At 46.9% G+C, this 13,744-nt stretch overlaps 1 protein-coding gene across 1 annotated transcript; it reads left to right on the top strand.

Annotated features, from left to right (window-relative positions):
* The first annotated feature begins 1,248 nt into the window (after positions 1–1,248).
* Positions 1,249–3,687, top strand: LOC135919192 (putative nuclease HARBI1). Its single transcript, XM_065452901.1, has 3 exons — positions 1,249–1,809; positions 3,096–3,231; positions 3,296–3,687. Exons 1-3 carry the CDS (start codon positions 1,249–1,251, stop codon positions 3,685–3,687), a joined length of 1,089 nt encoding a protein of 362 aa, XP_065308973.1.
* The last annotated feature ends 10,057 nt before the right edge of the window (positions 3,688–13,744 follow it).

Below are 13,744 nucleotides of genomic sequence, written 5' to 3'. Positions count from 1 at the left end.
GACAGAACTCGGCATTCGAATAAAATATGCACATCTGATATTCACACTGGAATCTGTGTAAAGCGGATCTCTTATAAAGCTGCTCTTGCCATGCTATGAAACTAAATTCCATGCACACAGTTGTCTTTATTTCACCATATTTCCAACATTCTTATGCAACATGTTTATACGATGTTCATGCGCCGTGCCGGTCAAAACAATTTAGTGCTGTTGATGCGCCGTAGCATTTGCTATATCTACGCCGCAATACACGAACTGTTCATTGCGAGAGGTAAGGGCATTCACGTCACAACGAACATGTGTTTGTCATTGTACACACTACACAGAGATCTAGGATGCTAAAGAGTGGTTTGGTTCTTTTTTTTTCGTTTTATTCCTGCGTCCACGGGCTAACGGACATAAGTGCACGCGCACATTACACGCGACGTGAAGCGCGCACTTCCCAAGAGAGCGGCAGCAGTCACAGTCGAGAAAGCTGGGGGATGCCTTTGCTTTAAAAGTCAGCGCGCCTCATGAAAAGTGACACTTGATACTTCAAATTGAAGCAAACGCTAGTGCTTACCTGCGGCGAGAAAGCGAAGAGTGATTTGAAGCCGTGTCTTCGCTGGCACAGATGATCTCACGGTGGTTCCTTGCCGTTCGATTGTATGTTGAACGCGGGCCAGAAGTTCGAAAAACTGCGTGCTGCTGACGCGCAGTAGGCGCTTGTATTCGTCCGTATCACACTCCAGTAGATCTTCACAAAGCAAGCTCTGAACACAAAGCGTATTCTTCGACATCCGTGGTTTCTTCCAGCATAATCGTTTTCTTTTTACACCCTACACCTAGTCGTCTTCACTCCGAGTAGAACAGCCAACGCGGACAAACGCCGCCTCCGATAGCTGTCTATCTTGGAATGCGCACTCGTACCCAGCAATTTGGAAACGTGCGTGGCGTTGGCGCCGAGAGTAAGCACGTGGATTCCGCAAACGGCGCTCCGGCTGTGGGAATGCGACCTAACTCGGCTGCACGGATTCAAGTGATGACGTCACTATTTTGTCCGCGGAGCAGGCGGGATTTTGCCCTCCCGTGTGTATCCACCTTAACGGACGAACGCCACGGAACGGACGGAGAGTCCGTCCGGAGCGATAGAACGGATTAGAACGGCTACCAAATGGCTTGGATTGGATTAAAACGTAAATGCTTGGGACAGTTAGCATCTTTTGTATCCGGTTCAATCCGATTCCGCGCTCCCAACAGTTGGAGAACATGGCGTTTTTCTCTGGCGTGCCTTTTCGTGTCGCCTGTGCGGCTGCTGCAGTCGCGCAGAGACGACGACCCGAGGTAGACGATGCATTTGAAGAGTTGACGGAAGAAGAGTTCCGGCAGTATTTTCGTCTGTCCAAACGAACAGCACGTGGCTTGTGCGACGAGCTTGATCCCATCCTTGGATGCCAGCGAGCGAGTGGCCTTTCCACAGAAAGGAAGGTGTTGTGCGCGCTGCGATTCTTCGCCACCGGAAGCTTCCAGAGGAGCGTTGGTCGCGAGGAACACGTAGGCATGGCACAGTCGGCCGTGAGCAGCACCATTCACGAGGTGACGGAGGCCATCATTTCCGTGTCTGCCCGGAGAAAGTTGGTGGACTTTCCCTTCGCACCGTCTGCCAAGGATGAGGCTAAGACGGCGTTCGCGCGACGCGGCGCCATCCCAGGCGTGCTAGCGTGCGTCGACGGCACGTTGATCGCCATCATGAAGCCAGAGGGACTCAGCCCGGCCGACACGGCGAGCTTCATGTCGAGAAAGGGTTATTACGCCCTAAACGTCATGGTCGTAAGTACCGTTGGAATGTTTTACTTCAAACTGTTGTCGCCGTTTTTACTCGCCCATAGTTGCACTTGTTCAGTTTAATGCCCAAGCTGGCATAACAAGTAATGTAACGATTAAAAGAGGACATGCGGGGAACTGTTTACGAGCTCGTTGAAATCCCACATGTCGGGATTAATGGTGAGTGCCATGTGTTGTGCATAATCAGTCTGCCGTTCCAAAATTGTTTTAGTTGGGCAGCAGTCGTAGCAGAAATGGATACACTGTAGGGAAGACACGATGGAAGCATTTTGAACACGCAAGTACTTACAACCATTGCATGGGCTGTCTTTGGCTCGTATGGGGGTTCTTGCGGAATATCGGGCCTCGAGTTTTCATTTAGCTATAATTAGTGCGAACCATAGGCGCCCACACAAGGGAGGGCGCATTGCCCCCCCCCCCAATTGCAAGACCCTGTGCAAGACCCGGTTCGTTACTGCCAACTATGATTTCACTCAGAGCTCATCACAAATACGTGTTAACTTGGGATGGCCACTTCTCGAGAACCGACGGAAATATTTGCGGCTTAAACTTTTCTTCAATATTTACACAGGCAAGACTGGTTTCTGCAGGGACACATACATAAAGAACCCAAGCTACATATCGCCTAGAACAGATCATTCGCTAAAGGTGCAAGAGTACAAATGCCGTATCAACCTGTATAAGCATTCCTTCTTTCCAAAAACTGTACATGATTGGAATAAACTGCCGCTCGAAATTGTTACAGCAACGCCATCTGTGTTCGTAACTTTGTTGTCGAAACATTTATATATTTAGTTCTAAAATGTGTTTCGCTTTGGACAGAATAGGAGATTAACCTTTCCTGTCCGCGGCTTTTTGCCTTACTCGCTGTTCTTTTTTTTCATTACATTATTCTAATTATTATTATTATTAATATTATCATTGCGTCGTATTATGTACTAAAGTGTATTTATATTGTATTTCATAATAACCTCTAGTGTAATGTTGTGTTAAGTACTGTGTTTTCAATATCAATATTTTGTTGTATTGTGTATTAGATCTATCCTTTTGTAACATCAATCATCTGTATTTCCATCATTTGTATACTCCTTCCCCCTACTCTAATGCCCAACATTGGGCGCTGTAGGTATGTAAGTAAATAAATAAATAAAATGCCTATGGCTGACAGTGTGCTACTTGTACCAGCGTACGTGTATTCTTTTGTGCACATCAATGACAAAACGGATTTCGAGCATATCTGCAGCGGTATTTTGTATTGCTCCCCATTGCAGGTTTGCAACGCGGAACTTCGCATCCTTGTTGTGTACCCCCGGTTCCCTGGTTCATGCCATGACTCTTGGGTGTGGCAGCATAATCCACTGCGTACACGCCTAGCCGCACAACTGCAGCCTGGCGAGTATCTGCTTGGTTAGTATTCGTAATGCGTACCCCTAACTAGGGCACAGCACTCAACTGTCCCTTTCTGTAACAGGAGACTCAGGATATCCTCTCGAGCCATGGCTGCTTGTTCCAGTACTTGGCAGCCATGCCGGCACCACCTCTGAAGGCCACTACAACCAGGAGCACGCATCCATGCGCAATGTTGTGGGGAGATGTATCGGGGTGTTGAAAAGCAAGTTCCGCTGCTTGCAGCGCTTTCGGACACTGCTATACAGCCCCGATAGAGCAGCGCGAATCATTTATGCATGCGTTGCTCTCCATAACATTGCCTTGGACGCGGGCGACTGGACATTGGACGATTATGGTGGGGAAGTGCCACCACCTGAGGAGCCAGAGGAGCCAGGAGACATCCAGGTGCTGGCACCACGCGACGTGTTCCTCAGAGGAAGGGAGCAGCGCAGCGCCGTTGTCAACCTTTTCTGAAGGACACAGGAATGGTGAGTTTTCATAATACATAATTTATTTATACAAAGTGCAGTGCCCTTAGGCTATCACAGGGCTGTGTTTGTACAGCGGAAAATACATTAAAAAATTTGTATACACAACAAGTGCACCTCCATACGGATGGTCAATATTCCCAATCTACACATCCGACAGATTATGATAATTTAAACACAAACGAAGTACACTTCGTTTCGCCAAAGACGTGAAAAATTATAGACCGATCAACTTACTGTCCGTTGCCTACAAAGTATTTACTAAGGTAATTGCAAATAGAATCAGGAACATTTTAAACTTCCGTCAACCAAAGTACCAAGCAGGATTCCGCAAAGGCTACTCAACAATAGACCATATTCACACTATCAATCAGGTGATAGAAAAATGTGCGGAATATAACCAACCTTTATATATGGCTTTCATTGCTTGAGAAAGCGTTTGATTCAGTCGAAACCTCAGCAGTCATGGAGGCATTGCGGAATCAGGGTGTAGACGAGCCGTATGTAAAAATACTGAAAGATATCTATAGCGGCTCCACAGCCACCGTAGTCCTCCATAAAGCAAGCAACAAAATCCCAATAAAGAAAGGTATCAGGCAGGGAGATACGATATCTCCAATGCTATTCACAGCGTGTTTACAGGAGGTATTCAGAGACCTGGATTGGGAAGCATTGGGGATAAGAGTTAATGGAGAATACCTTAGTAACTTGCGATTCGATGATGATATTGCCTTGCTTAGTAACTCAGGGGAGCAGCTGCAACGCATGCTCACTGACCTGGAGAGGCAAAGCAGAAAGGTGGATCTAAAAATTAATCTGCAGAAAACTAAAGTAATGTTTAACAGTTTCGGAAGAGAACAGCAGTTTACGATTGGTAGTGAGGCACTGGAAGTGGTAAGGCAATACATCTACTTAGGACAGGTAGTGACTGCGGATCCAGGTCACGAGACTGAAATATACAGAAGAATTAGAATGGGCTGGGGCGCGTTTGGCAGCCATTCTCAGATCATGAACAGCAGGTTGCCATTATCCCTTAAGACAAAAGTTTATAACAGCTGTGTCTTACCAGTACTCACGTACGGGGCAGAAACCTGGAGGCTTACGAAAAGGGTTCTACTTAAATTGCGGACGACGCAACGAGCTATGGAAAGAAGAATGATGGGTGTAACGTTAAGGGATAAGAAAAGAGCTGATTGGGTGAGGGAACAATCACGAGTTAATGATATCTTAGTTGAAATCAAGAAAAACAAATGGGCAGGACACGTAATGAGGAGGGAAGATAACCGATGGTCATTAAGAGTTACGGAATGGATTCCAAGGGAAGGGAAGCAAAGCAGAGGGTGGCAGAAAGTTAAGTGGGCGGATGAGATTAAGAAGTTTGCAGGGACTACATGACCGGGGTAGTTGGAGAAGTATGGGAGAGGCCTTTGCCCTGCAGTGGGTGTAAGCAGGATGATGATGAAGTACACTTATACAAAGAATCCTTTAAATAGAATGCCACAGCCGTGGAAACAATTGTACCCTCGTCACTATGCAAGTCTCCAAGGCTGCCACTTATTAACAGTAGTACTCGCGAAGCAGTCGTAAGGCAATGCTTCATGCCCCTTCATCTGTGAAGAACTGCATTCGCTGCTGCTCCCAAGCTAGCATTCTCTTATGCAATATGCACATCACAAAGTACTTTTTTCCTAGTGGAACATGAAACACGGTAGCAACGTGAAACTGCAGCCTTTTCTTTAAATATCACATGAAATGTGAAATAAAAACATCCCTTGACCCATCATAGTCATGACAGACTTGATGGAAGCAATACATATGATTGGCACTCTGTACTCATGGTCACCATCAGCAAAAGGTGCGAAAAATGTTCATAAAACATATCAGAATGAACGCAACCGCCGCATCCTGTGCATTTTGACGCTCAGGTACATGTACGCTGGTAGGAGTGAGGAAATATGCTTGCTAGCCATCTGTTGTGCTAGGTGTATCAAAACTTCTGTGCAAGCATGAATACGCAGGCGAGGCAAGCAAGTAACGCGTTATGCATGAGGATTCAAACACAAATAAAATGTAACGCCGAGTGTAGTGACAGCATTACACTCGTCACCTCATGTCCAAATGGGTAGATGTAAATTAACGTAAAAGCGCAAAAAATAGATAGGTCAACTTTATCACACTATGATGACAAGTACATCACAAACCTTGTAGTAAAACATGCTTCAGGCAGCAAAGCATGTGACAACATTGCAACATCAGCATCACACAATTCGTTTTCACCACGGCATGTAAAACTTGCAGTTACATTTACGTGACCTTGCAAGAAAGTATGACTATCCCAGGTATGTCCATTCCCTTGTCAGTGTTATGAGTCACTGACTAGAAGCATTCATTTCTCGGCAGCAATTGTAGTGCAATGCTAAACAACAGGTGAATCATAATTGTAAAAAGGTGAGTGCACTTGCCAGCTCTGATGAGACATGTTACATAAAACATGAATAATTGGCTCTACAATCTCACAGCACCCAGAAAGTGTCACGCGTGAACGCTATTCTTGCAATGACTCCCTTGGAACGAAGACTAGAGGAAACCAATCACTGGTGTGGTGCAATGATGATGGTCATTTTTATTTGTGAAACTATGCAACTTAAAGAGTGACTAGTTTGTTGCTCTGAAAAAAAGACGACATTGTAGTCGTTGCACCTTAGCCTCACTGTGCCGAAATGAAAATATCACAGTGCAAACACTATGCGGTAATGCTTCATAATGAGTGCAGTAAGCTACAACGCAGTGAAGCAATATAAATATCGCAGTACAAAACCCATACACAGAAATCGACAACTATTTGTAACGATTCCAGTGTGAATGACTAGGCGCCTTCGAAATGTGTAAATAAAAAAAGCACGCTGGCATTGCAGCTGGATAAGCATAAATAGAAAGAGGCAAATACAACAGAACAAAAATGGGTGCGCGCATTGCACCTCTCAACCAAAAAATCCTCCTATTACTCAAAGGAAACTCAAACAACAGAACAAAAATGGGTGCACGCATTGCACCTCTCAACCAAAAAATCCTCCTCTAGTACTCAAAGGAAACTCAAACAACAGAACAAAAATGGGTGCGCGCATTGCACCTCTCAACCAAAAAATCCTCCTATTACTCATAGGAAACTCAAACAACAGAACAAAAATGGGTGCACGCATTGCACCTCTCAACCAAAAAATCCTCCTCTAGTACTCAAAGGAAACTCAAACAACAGAACAAAAATGGGTGCGCGCATTGCACCTCTCAACCAAAAAATCCTCCTATTACTCATAGGAAACTCAAACAACAGAACAAAAATGGGTGCGCGCATTGCACCTCTCAACCAAAAAATCCTCCTCTATTGCTCAAAGGAAACTCAAACAATAAATAAAACAAACGGAACTGGTGAAACAAATGAATAAAATGATAAAAATATATAAATAAATATAAAAAAGATAAAATAAATTAATTTCTCGGTTGCTGCAGGTGCTCAGCGATGTTCTGCGCTATGGCGCGCACCTCCTGCAGGATCCCCTCCTGGGCTGCTGCCGTCCGCTCTGCCGCGACAGCGAGGCGGGTTGTGGAGGCCTCAATTCTGTGCAGCACCTGGAATGAATAATCATGGTGGAACTGTTCGCATCAGTTGCTAATTACTCGCAACCAGCTCATGGCTGCAAGCTGCTGTTGTGAAGAATTGCAACGTGCACAACGATTCCCTCTCTGCTGAAGAGCCACTGGCCTGATGGCATCCTTTGGCAGTGTCAAGCATCGCGTACAAGCTATGCCCTCTTCGTTTGGACAGACAAAGACCTGCTGGAACTACTCTTCCGTCATCTACTCTAATGCATCTCTCACCACCAAACAGCCCTTTTCAGGGCTAACCAACCTTTTGTCCGGCGGTTGATCGGTGGCAAGACACGTTACCGAGCCCTCTATACAACGCATATTTCAAGCTAAACATTTCGACAGAATTGCCTGTCTGGTTGGGAAATTGATTAGGACTTGAGACTGACTCCAACCAAATAACTGAATTTTATTAGCCCGACGTTGCGGAGCCCATTCGGCTCCTTCTTCAGGGGGGTTGTTCTTCGGGGGTGGCGGTGTGCCGCTTTTAAAGCATCTTTTTTGAAGAAAGGAAGGGGGGAACACGGGAGGTGGGGAGACACTTCACAGACGGAAAGGTGGGGGGGAACAAAAGGAAAGGGGAGGTGTGTTGTTGAGTGCTTCCATGGTGCTTGGATGACCGGTGCTGGGGGGAGTGCTCGCGACGGTGCCCTTGATGGGGGGGGAGGTTACAGGGTCGCGCCGACGTTCTGTGTTGGTGAAACAAGCGGGAGTCTATCTGGCTGCGCGTCCTTTTCTTCTTTTCGTCAGGTCGCCAAGGCCATGGACATACACCGAGGGTAGGTTGCCCTTCACGCGGTTTATGTTATTCCCCGTATTCTGAATGTGCCATGACTCCAGTAGTAGTCTCTTTCGCCAGTTCGTTTCTGTTTGAAGGATTTCAGTTTCCTTGAAAGCGATTTTGTGGTCGGCGTCTTCAGAGTGTTCAGCGACGGCGCTGCGAATACGGTTGAATGTCCTGACGTCGTTCTCGTGCTGTCTGATCCTTTCTTTTAGATTTTTGGTTTCCCCGATGTACGACGCCGGACAGTCGGCACAACTGATTTTGTAGAAGACGCCTTGAGCTTTTTCTTTAGGTGGACGATCTTTTGGTTTAGGGAGGAGGATATTGAAAGTGTTTATTGGTTTGTGCGCCACTTTGAGGCCTTCTTTTTTTAATATTCGGCTGAGCGCTTCGCTGGTACCTCTGATGTACGGGATGGACACTCGCTTCTGGGGTTGGGGAGAAGTCGACGGCTGAACGTCCCGCATTTTGCTTCTTCTTTTTTGTTGTCTGGTTGTTTTTCGAATGAAGTCATCTGTGTAGCCATTCCTCTTAAGTTCGTTGAGAACCGTTCTCTTTTCTTTCTTTAGATCCGATTCCGATGAGGAATGAGTTTCGGCTCGTTTGAATAAAGAATTTACAACAGATGCCTTGTGGTTTGCCGGATGGTCGGATTGGAAATGAAGATAGCGGCCTGTGTGGGTTGGTTTTCGGTAGACTGAAAATTTTAAAATGCCGTCTTTTCGTGTAACTCGTACATCTAAGAATGGGAGTGATCCGTTCTGTTCGCGCTCATATGTGAACTGTATATCCGGGTCTATGGAGTTTAGTGTTTCTGCAAGTTTTCGACTTGGCTCGTCTTCACGATGCAAAAACAATCATCCACGTACCTGAGGAAGACTTTTGGTTTCGGGGAAAAAGTATTTAAAGCTCTCTCCTCGATGCTCTCCATAGTCAAGTTAGCCATGGCAACGGAAATTGAGGCCCCCATAGGAGTTCCTTTAACCTGTTTGTAGTAGCTGCCTCGGAAGGTGAAACAGGTATTGGACAGGCACAGTTCGAGAAGGCGGCAGATCTCGGGGAAACCAAAAATCTAAAAGAAAGGATCAGACAGCACGAGAACGACGTCAGGACATTCAACCGTATTCGCAGCGCCGTCGCTGAACACTCTGAAGACGCCGACCACAAAATCGCTTGCAAGGAAACTGAAATCCTTCAAACAGAAACGAACTGGCGAAAGAGACTACTACTGGAGTCATGGCACATTCAGAATACGGGGAATAACATAAACCGCGTGAAGGGCAACCTACCCTCGGTGTATGTCCATGGCCTTGGCGACCTGACGAAAAGAAGAAAAGGACGCGCAGCCAGATAGACTCCCGCTTGTTTCACCAACACAGAACGTCGGCGCGACCCTGTAACCCCCCCCCCACCCCCATCAAGGGCACCGTCGCGAGCACTCCCCCCAGCACCGGTCATCCGAGCACCATGGAAGCGCTCAACAACACACCTCCCCTTTCCTTTTGTTCCCCCCCACCTTTCCGTCTGTGAAGTGTCTCCCCACCTCCCGTGTTCCCCCCTTCCTTTCTTCAAAAAAGATGCTTTAAAAGCGGCACACCGCCACCCCCGAAGAACAACCCCCCTGAAGAAGGAGCCGAATGGGCTCCGAAACGTCAGGCTAATAAAATTCAGTTATTTGGTTGGAGTCAGTCTCAAGTCCTAATCAATTTCCCAACCAGACAGGCAATTCTGTCGAAATGTTTAGCTTCAAGTCTTTACGTGCAGACTTCGGGCTAGAGGCAGTGAAACTTGCAAAGAACTATATAAAAGCAGTGAAAGGAATATCCACCTTCAAAACACACCTAGACTTCACCCGGAAATGCAAGGACAAAAACGTCGTGCCACGAAGTCTCCAGCTACGCCAACCAATCAACACACCGGAAGGCCGGGACATCATCAACAAGGCCCAGCAAAGATTGGTGACAGCACGGATACATGAGTGCCACATAGTGATCCGGAAGAAAGAAGTCGACGCGTTCTTCGCCAGAAGACAACTTGAACATCAGGTACCCCATCTCTTTTCATCAATTGAATCGTTTGCAAAGGCCGTAGCGTCCTCAAAGGAAATGAAACACAGTCAAACGCAGAAGAAGAAATTCTCTTCCCTAATCAACGAAAACGAGAAAACAGGAGTGTTAAACAAGCACACAGTAACCAATTTATCATCGAGGAAGCTCACAAGCGAAGAAACTTCAATCCTGGCAAAAGGTCAAAAATTCAATGTTACGACAGATAACCCACCCCTCCCCAAGATGATCGCCGCCCTTGAGAGCGGCATCCAGCAACTAGACCCTAAAGTGCGGGAACAGATCAGACTGAAAGCAATCGGCATAATAAGGTCCAATAACAACCGCAGAAGAGAACGCAACTTAACTTCCGACGAAATAAAAGCAGTGAGAACGCTGAAAGAAGATAACACCATAGTGATCCTACCGGCAGACAAAGGGAACTCAACCGTTGTTTTGAACATGAAGGACTACGAGGATAAGGCGTCCGCCCTACTTGACAGCCAAGATTACGAGAGACTAAAGAAGGACCCCACTACGAGAACCCAGTCGGTGCTGAACAAGACGCTGATTGAAATATTCCGCAACCACCCAAATTCTCGAAACCTCTACCTAAAATTAATCTGTAGGAACGGATCCGCCCCTGCTTTCTACGGCTTGCCAAAACTCCATAAACCCGGAATCCCTTTACGACCAATCGTAGACTTTTCGTGTTCCCCACTACGATCACTATCCACTTACTTGCATCAGATCATATCACCACTCACCGGAAGGACAGCATCGCACGTGCGCGACTCCGAGAATTTCATCAAACTCACATCAAAAGTCCGTATCGAAGATGATGAATGTCTGGTCTCTTTTGACGTAATCTCTCTGTTCACAAGAGTACCCATTAAGTTGGCTGTTTCCGCAACTAGAGATGCACTGGAACGTGACGATATGCTCAGTGAGAGAACCCCTTTGAGTGTAGACGAGATCTGCCGCCTTCTCGAACTGTGCCTGTCCAATACCTATTTCACCTTCCGAGGCAGCTACTACAAACAGGTTAAAGGAACTCCTATGGGGGCCTCAATTTCCGTTGCCATGGCTAACTTGACTATGGAGAGCATCGAGGAGAGAGCTTTAAATATTTTTCCCCGAAACCAAAAGTCTTCCTCAGGTACGTGGATGATTGTTTTTGCATCGTGAAGACGAGCCAAGTCGAAAACTTGCAGAAACACTTAAACTCCATAGACCCGGATATACAGTTCACATATGAGCGCGAACAGAACGGATCACTGCCATTCTTAGATGTACGAGTTACACGAAAAGACGGCATTTTAAAATTTTCAGTCTACCGAAAACCAACCCACACAGGCCGCTATCTTCATTTCCAATCCGACCATCCGGCAAACCACAAGGCATCTGTTGTAAATTCTTTATTCAAACGAGCCGAAACTCATTCCTCATCGGAATCGGATCTAAAGAAAGAAAAGAGAACGGTTCTCAACGAACTTAAGAGGAATGGCTACACAGATGACTTCATTCGAAAAACAACCAGACAACAAAAAAGAAGAAGCAAAATGCGGGACCTTCAGCCGTCGACTTCTCCCCAACCCCAGAAGCGAGTGTCCATCCCGTACATCAGAGGTACCAGCGAAGCGCTCAGCCGAATAATAAAAAAAGAAGGCCTCAAAGTGGCGCACAAACCAATAAACACTTTCAATATCCTCCTCCCTAAACCAAAAGATCGTCCACCTAAAGAAAAAGCTCAAGGCGTCGTCTACAAAATCAGTTGTGCCGACTGTCCGGCGTCGTACATCGGGGAAACCAAAAATCTAAAAGAAAGGATCAGACAGCACGAGAACGACGTCAGGACATTCAACCGTATTCGCAGCGCCGTCGCTGAACACTCTGAAGACGCCGACCACAAAATCGCTTGCAAGGAAACTGAAATCCTTCAAACAGAAACAAACTGGCGAAAGAGACTACTACTGGAGTCATGGCACATTCAGAATACGGGGAATAACATAAACCGCGTGAAGGGCAACCTACCCTCGGTGTATGTCCATGGCCTTGGCGACCTGACGAAAAGAAGAAAAGGACGCGCAGCCAGATAGACTCCCGCTTGTTTCACCAACACAGAACGTCGGCGCGACCCTGTAACCCCCCCCCCACCCCCATCAAGGGCACCGTCGCGAGCACTCCCCCCAGCACCGGTCATCCAAGCACCATGGAAGCACTCAACAACACACCTCCCCTTTCCTTTTGTTCCCCCCCCACCTTTCCGTCTGTGAAGTGTCTCCCCACCTCCCGTGTTCCCCCCCTTCCTTTCTTCAAAAAAGATGCTTTAAAAGCGGCACACCGCCACCCCCGAAGAACAACCCCCCTGAAGAAGGAGCCGAATGGGCTCCGAAACGTCGGGCTAATAAAATTCAGTTATTTGGTTGGAGTCAGTCTCAAGTCCTAACGCATATTTCTTGTTTACATCCCAAGCTGATTTGTTTTTCAGATTCATGATTTACTTATAACAAAGCATAAAGAATATTTATGTCCTTCATGTAAAATGACACCAAAGGGCCTACGAACCTGCAGCACCTCGTCGCCCTGTTCCAGGCTGCGGGCGCACTGCGACGACATCGTAGTCAAGGTGTCCACCCGTCGCGGTCGCTGTCGACGTGGTGGGCGAACAGGGTGCTGCAACACTGAAAGCATACAGCATTTTCTACAGTTGCACTGCATTTTATGGTACGAATAAAAGTGGCGATGGCCACATTATGGCTTATTGGGCTAGTTCAATAAAATACAAGAGCTAATTTTATTTAACAGCTTGAGGATCAATAACTTACCAGGTGCAGCGGCCACCCTTTCGGCAGGCGCCGCGCCGCGCGGTGGATCCTCTGCCGCTGTAAATACATTAATGTTTACGAACTGCACAGACACGGCGATAATTAAAACACTCGTTACTCTGATGCTTACGTGTCACTGGGCTCACGCCCGCAGCCTCGTCTTCGAGGACGACTTCCATGGAGTAGGCGGGGACGTCAGCCTGCTGGAAAATGTCATAAGCGTGGCTATTCGTTACAATGCCTATGTTACAAGTTTTCGTACTAATTTGCGAAAATATTGTGCAATTATTGAGTGCTTAATGATCCCATGTGTTACCGTCCTCGTGCACTTCCGTGAAGTCATTTTAATTCTGTGTTAATCACTTAACCCCCCTTCTCCCGAAAACGCAGCCAACTGGGATTCTAGTTCATTAACCGACCTGCTTTTCCATTCTCTCCTACGCTATTTTCCTGTTCACCAACGGTGTCGCGTTCTACTAACGGTAGCACTTACAGATAATGACAAACTCTAAATCGGCACCATTCAGGAACCCATGATATTACGGCGGCAGTGTGCTTACCTCTTGGTAGGGGAGGTCGGTCACGCCGTGGAGGCGGACCGTCCCTGTCAGCTGCAGTATCCTGCCATAGAAGCCGTGTAGCCGCCCCCCTCCAGTGCTTCTGAAAATACACGCCAATGTCGAAGGACAAATCGCCCAGGCCATTGGACGGTCACTCACCTTTGTTCTTGGGCAAGTGCGG

This window comes from Dermacentor albipictus, chromosome 1 (assembly GCF_038994185.2).
Source record: "Dermacentor albipictus isolate Rhodes 1998 colony chromosome 1, USDA_Dalb.pri_finalv2, whole genome shotgun sequence".
Taxonomy (NCBI): domain Eukaryota; kingdom Metazoa; phylum Arthropoda; class Arachnida; order Ixodida; family Ixodidae; genus Dermacentor; species Dermacentor albipictus.
This window is presented reverse-complemented; position numbering and strand designations above follow the sequence as displayed.

Excerpts from the sequence above, each read along its gene's own strand:
- LOC135919192 (XM_065452901.1), top strand. The coding sequence starts at position 1,249 with ATGGCGTTTTTCTCTGGCGTGCCTTTTCGTGTCGCCTGTGCGGCTGCT. Across the intron at positions 1,810-3,095 it reads ACGCCCTAAACGTCATGGTC|GTTTGCAACGCGGAACTTCG; the intron begins GTAAGTACCGTT and ends TCCCCATTGCAG. Across the intron at positions 3,232-3,295 it reads GCCTGGCGAGTATCTGCTTG|GAGACTCAGGATATCCTCTC; the intron begins GTTAGTATTCGT and ends TTTCTGTAACAG.